Genomic DNA, 6,458 nt, shown 5'->3' on the forward strand with positions numbered 1-6,458 from the left:
CCTCTCGAGAACTTAATAGCCATAAATATAAACTATGTTAGGAGACGGAAGGCACACATTTCACAAAGGAGAAAAGCTTTCCGATCAGAAGGCTGGGCTTTCTGTTTTATATGAGAGGTACATGAAGGCACCACAAGGGGACCTTAGGTTTCGTTTCTGCATCTCAGCTGAGAGCGTCTCCAAAGATCACTGATCAGCCATTGATCTGTAAATGATTGATCTGAGGTCAGCGGTTCTCACTGAACGACCACTCAGTGACCGATCAGTCGGCGCATAATCGTTTCTTCATCTTCATCGGTGTGTACTCTGAGGAAGAGGAGGACTGTTTCCTGTAACATGACGTGAGTTCGCATTAGCTTCACAGCTGATTTCCGACTTTCGAAAACTACCACAAATACTACAGATACATGTACTACTATTAGCAAAGGTGGTAGAAGTACTAGTGTTAAAAATACTCCAGTAAAAGCGGATTAGTTTGTTGATCCTGCTCCATCTCTGGCACTGATGATCGTGTTGATGAACCTAGTCACAGTTTTTTTTCCCTCTGGAAGTCAACCACCATCTGTTTTGTCTTGCTGACATTCAAAGAGAGGTGATTTATTATGGACCGCTTTACAAAGTTCCTGTACTCCATAATACACCCAACCCCTGTAGTGTCATCAGAGAACTTCTGCAGGCAGCATGTTTAACTGTTATACTGGACGTCTGAGGAGCACAAGGTAAACAGAAATGGAGATAGGACCGCCCCCTCTGGTGCCCCAGTATTACTAACCACCACAACAGACAAACTGAGACCTCTCTAACAGATAGTCAGCACTCCAGGAGACAGTAGAAGTGGTGATCCATGACATGAACTTATCTCAAACAGTATGGATTGTATCAGTCAGTTGTTGTGGCTGAATTTCCTGACAGTACCCACCTATCCTGTATGTGGGTACAATCTTAATATAAATCTGCCTCCTAAAACTTGTTTGCACTGATTATTTTGGTGGAAATGCAGGTAGAGTATTCATCTTAACACCCATGGGGTCTAGAACCTTAGCTAAATGTCAACCAAATAAAGACCTGCTGCAGGACTGTTATTGAAGACCAGGCCAGGTGTAGACATCTGAAGTATGATTCCAGAAAAACTTGATTTAATTATACGCATGTTTTGCTGACCTGTTGGTCCTCAGGTTTCTTCAGGATCAACGAGAGGAAGCGCTGTCACTTTTAAACCAATCAGAGGAGACCATCAGGGAGAGTTACGGTGATGAGAGTGAGAAGCGGCTCATTGTGACGTATGGAGACATGGCCTGGCTGAAATATCATGTTGGAGACTTTGCACAGTCACAAAGCTACTGTCAGAGAGTCGAGGACACACTGGTATGTACACCAATCAGATCGTGAAGCTTGGAGCCTATAAGAAATACGAAGAGCCTGAGTGTCTGCTGAAGAAAGCACTGAAAACTGATCCTGATAAACCTCATGTCAGCCGCTACATAGGAAAATACTTTCGTAATCATGTAAGTCTGAATTTGGATATTGTAAATGCTTATTACTCATGCAGCCACAGATAATGTGATTCTTCCAGGGTCATGGAATATAAGAGTCAGTGCACAGATCCACGAAGATCCTTTATTTAAAGATGGTAAAGCATGCACACTGACCCTATATCAGCTCCAAAGAAGGCTGTGAAAGATGTGCAGCTTCGTACATTTTTGCTTCCACAGAGTTTTTAGACTATCTGTAATCGTTGTTAAAGACTAACGCTGCCTTTTCTTAAATGAGACATGCTGGTTGGGCTGGGTTTCCCATAATATAATTCTGAGTATAAGTAGGTTTGCAGTACACGTCAGCTTTTACTGATGGAAATCTCACAGTCTAAGAAGGCTAACCTGCCACTTTTCATATCCTCCCACGTGAATTTGATGTGTCAGTCTACCTAGATAATGTGATCTGTGAAATGTGGTATGTCCTGAGATTTGATTTTCACCCAGGTGTTATCCACATACCTGAACCAATGGCTGGCAGGTTCAATACCTGAAACCGGTGTCACACACACTGTTGTCGTTGAACCTGCTCCTCTGCTTGTCAATGTCCAGCTGCCCTCGGTTCAGCCAACTTTCCAGCCTTCAGCTCAGTCTTCTACTCCACTACCTGCTTTACAACCCTCACTACTACCTTTAGCTCAGGTTGCAGCCCAGTTATCAGCTCAGTCATTATCTCAGTTATTAGTTCAGTCTCAGTCTCCAGTGTCCCCGCTAGCTCAGGCTCCTGCTCAGCATCCTTTAGTTCAGTCTCCTGTGTTGCCACTAGCTGAGTCTGCTGTTCAGTCTGTAGCTCAGCCACCCTTTCAGCCATCATTCTCACCCATCCATTCTGTGCAGGAAGAAAGCCTCATTATAACCCTAGGTGATCTCATGGAACTGGCTAGCTTAGAGACAGTAACTCCCTCAAGGGCCTCCCCAGAGGCTGCGTTCAGCCCACAGCTGATTCTGGACCCCTGGAGGCTAAGAAGCAAACTGAGGACTGCACCGTGTTATCGCTGCCTGGGCAGAGCCAGTGCCCTGCACGGCTCCAGCTACCTTCATGTCTGCCACAGGACCTTGTGCCTGCTGTGCATGCCCATCCAGCCTTTGTCACCTGCAGCGCCACCACCTGCGGCTCCCACGGCGTCGCCTGCAGTCTCCTGCCTTGCTCACATCCAAGCCAGTGCCAGCGTTTGGGTCCTCTCTCACACACACCACACGTCTGCCACTGCAGCTGTGACAGCACTAAGTTGAAAAAACTACAGGTTGACCCCTGAAATCCACACAAGTTACGTGTTATTATATCAAATAAGCAAAACCAATGAAGTCCTTGCTGTAGCTCGTCTTGATGGAAGTACTGGACAAAGGATGATGAAGGTGGAGCTACCCTGTCTGCAGGGTCTCCTGATTCCTGTGAAGGAATATGAGAAGGAACTGTGTGCTAAGGTGAGCACTAAAGGTTATGTGATTAAAGTCTAATCAGTGGCTTATGTCAAAATGTGCTGAGACCAAGTCTCCTGTCTGCTGCACCTCTGGACCATTTTCATTAGCAGGACGTGAAGTCAGAGGGAGGCTAATCTGTCAGGTGGAAGCTTTCAGCAGTCCAGGTGGTGGACGATGATTTTAGACTCCTTCCTTTGCAGAAAACTTTGTATGTGATCTTTGGTTTGTCCATAAAAGGATTACTCCTTTATCTCTGTGTAGGGTCAAAATTGACTAACACAAACAAGATCCGGCTATTTGCGCGTATTTTGAGTACTTCAGCAGAAACCCCCACCTGCTGAACAGGGACTGGCTCTCCATGACCTTCATATAGACCCTGGCTGTAATCTGATTAAGCAGACTCAGTGTACACCGTTTCCACACATCGTCTCAACACAGTACTGAGGGAGTGGGGTCTGGATCGTTTCCACAGCTGTCCTTTCTCTCACCTGCCAACCAGCAGGAATCAGTCCTGTTCTGTGGTTTAAGGTTGGGAGCTGCTGTCTAAATATTTAATATTTAGACATTAAATATTTTTTAAGTCCTGGTCTGAGAAAGTCTCTGAAAATGAAAGTCGGTTACTTTAAATCCACAGAAATTCATCTTTCTTTGTTCCTCCATCTTTCCTGCAGAAACTCAAGCAGATCGCTGAGAAACGTCTGTCAAGGAATCCAGGTGATGGCGAGGCTCTCGCTCTGCTGGGTCAGGTGGCCAGAGCTGAGGGCAACAGGAAGGAAGCTGCTGAGTTTTATGAGGAAGCTCTGAACTGTGACAAGGACAATGAAGAGTACCTGTCTGCTCTGTGCGAGCTGCGCCTGGAGCTGCAGGGATCATCCTCTGATTAATCATGATCACTGCACTCCTGTTACATCATACTTCAGCCCGCTGAATGTGGACTTGATCCATGTGCTTCAAGGTCTGCACAACTCTAACAAATGGGCCCTTCATACCTTTCTGATAGGTATTAAATTATAAACAACGAAGCATTACACACGTCAGGGCCACTTTTATTGGATGTTTCAGACATGTGTGGTGCTGGGTGGAGCTCTGTCACCAGCACCCGAAAACACTGAGTTTAAAAATGGTGTTCAGTGAATTCCATTAAATTAAAGTCACGCCCATACTGAAGACTAATTCAGACTAGTGCTGGGCCATATCATTCCGTTCATGGTAATACTGGTGTAATGTTAGGCAATGATAAGAAAATGAATTATCGCGATAGAATATGGGTAAAACACGCATGGGCAGTGCCTTTGTTTTCATACGCACATGGCGGAAAAAGCATGGCAGGAACGGAGAATGAGAAGGGCGAAAGCGGATCATTGAATGAAACAGATGAACCAGAATTGGTCTGTAAAAATGCTGCAACTTCAGTGATGTGGAAATGGTTTGGCTTTTGTCCGTCAGATACCCAACAAAGCATAATTTTTTGTAGAACATGCAAGCAGGCCGTCGTTGTTACCGTGTTTTTTGGAAAATAAGGCACTCTTAAAATCCTTTGATTTTCTGAAAAATAGACAGTGCCCCTTATAATCCGGTGTGCCTTATGTATGAATTCTGGTTGTGCTCACTGACCCCGGACTGATTTTATGTGGTACACGGCGCTCAAAAATCCTTCAAAAAATGTTTTAGTACGACTTTGGTAAGTCGGTAAGTGGATTGTTGTAGCATTACAGCTGGAGCCTCGTGTAGTAATACATACTGTTCTTCAACATAATGTTACCGTATCGTGTGAATATAACCTCTTTTTAAGTTCTGTGGATATTATATATGGTTATGCTCAGGACATGTCTGCCCAGTTCCACTGGAAATTCCTTTTGGTTAAACTGTCAGCCAGGAATTTGCATTTGCACTTTTAAATTTATATATAGCTTTAATGCACATAACAAACTGCTGCTTGTTTAAGTGGGGTTTTTTTGCACTAGTAAAGTCATGGAGTCGTGAATTAAATTATTTAGTCTCAGTAAGAAAAATAAATATTACTGTTCAGTCAAAAATGCTATCTTGAAAGTCTAAATGTGGAGAGTAAATTTATCACCAAATGAAGAAAACAACAAGAGAAAAGAAAAGAAAACAGTTTGAAGAACAAACAAAAACATATCTGATAATTCAGAATCAGAAAGGGTTTGTTGCCAAATTCATATCCCCAGTCAGCTCTGATGCAGTTTAATGCTCAATGGATTCTTAAAATGTGACTCATCACTGTGTTGAAGGTTTGAAAATGATTAAGCACAGAGCAGCCTGCTTCAGCAGAGACAGACAGCATGAGGACAACTACACCCTGTCCTCATGCTGTTCACACATAGTCCCAGGGTTATTAGAAGCTGTGCCAAGTGAAGTGAGGTGAAGGTACTGAAGGCAGTTTTTACATGTGTTCATGCAGAAACAGGAGGAAAGAAGCACGGGGACAGATTTAGACAGGGTGATAACAGTGAAGATGCTTTTTAATGAAGTGTCAGAAAGCTTGGTCTCAGTCGCAGGTCAACAGGACAATGACCCAAAACACACAGCTAAAAACACCCAAGAATGGCTAAGAGGAAAAGAGTGGACTATTTTAAAATGGCCGTCTTTGAGCCCTGACCTCAATCCTATTAAGCATCTTTGGAGCTGAAACATGTTGACTGGAAAAGGCGCTCTTCAAACCGGAAACAACTGGCGCAGTTTGCTCATGAGGAGTGGGCCAAAATACCTGCTGAGAGGTGCAGAAGCCTCATTGACAGTTACAGGAATCACTTGATTGCAGTGATTGCCTCAAAAGGTTGTGCAACAAAATATTAAGTTGTGGGTACCATCATTTTTGTCCAGGCCTGTTTCATACATTTATTTTTTAAAATAGTTCATTTGAAGCATGGTTGAAAAGCAATGTCTGACTTTCATTGGTTAAGATTTATAGAATTTTTATTTATTATTACTTTTGTCAGATTAAAGTCATTTCTGTGACCATTGTGAGGTTTTCTTTCATTGACCGAGGGGTGCCAACAATTTTGTCTACGTCTGTAAACGCCATAAATGTTACAAACACAGACATAAATGTCTGTCCTATTTATAAGAGCAGTCTATCTGACCTCTTACCTCTAGAGGGCCACCAAATATAAGCTGTTATATATGTTTGTCTTCTATGAACAGAAAAAAAATGTTCTGCCATTTCTGTCTGACAGACTTCGGCAGAGTGTAGACCAACACTCCCTCACGCTTATTTCTTGTAAAACGAAACTTACTGCTTTACTTTTCCTTTTCTGTCTAAGAGTTTTTCTTTTTCTAAATACAGCTACAGCTGTACTTATACTGCATACTGCAAACATGTTCCCTTTACTCTCCTTTCTACATATCCCATTCAAACACTCCTCCTGCGAGCCAACGCTCTGGGTTTATCAAATACAATTAAAAAGCAGAATAAACATCGCAAATGTTACAAAATGTGACAAACACATAAATGTCTGTCCTGTTTATAAGAGCAATGTTTTT

At 43.0% G+C, this 6,458-nt stretch overlaps 1 protein-coding gene across 2 annotated transcripts; it reads left to right on the forward strand.

The window, feature by feature from the left end:
* Positions 1-139: 139 nt before the first annotated feature.
* LOC120436346 (interferon-induced protein with tetratricopeptide repeats 5-like) lies at positions 140-5,933 on the forward strand. 2 transcript variants are annotated; one of them, XM_039607226.1, is made up of 3 exons: positions 140-341; positions 1,176-1,505; positions 3,626-5,933. In XM_039607226.1, exons 2-3 carry the CDS (start codon positions 1,368-1,370, stop codon positions 3,836-3,838), a joined length of 351 nt encoding a protein of 116 aa, XP_039463160.1. In that variant the 5' UTR covers positions 140-341; positions 1,176-1,367; the 3' UTR covers positions 3,839-5,933. The 2 variants fall into 2 exon arrangements, with proteins under 2 accessions (XP_039463160.1, XP_039463156.1); XM_039607222.1 differs by having other exon boundaries at positions 143-341; positions 1,176-1,365.
* The last annotated feature ends 525 nt before the right edge of the window (positions 5,934-6,458 follow it).

This window comes from Oreochromis aureus, linkage group 3, assembly GCF_013358895.1.
Source record: "Oreochromis aureus strain Israel breed Guangdong linkage group 3, ZZ_aureus, whole genome shotgun sequence".
NCBI lineage: Eukaryota > Metazoa > Chordata > Actinopteri > Cichliformes > Cichlidae > Oreochromis > Oreochromis aureus.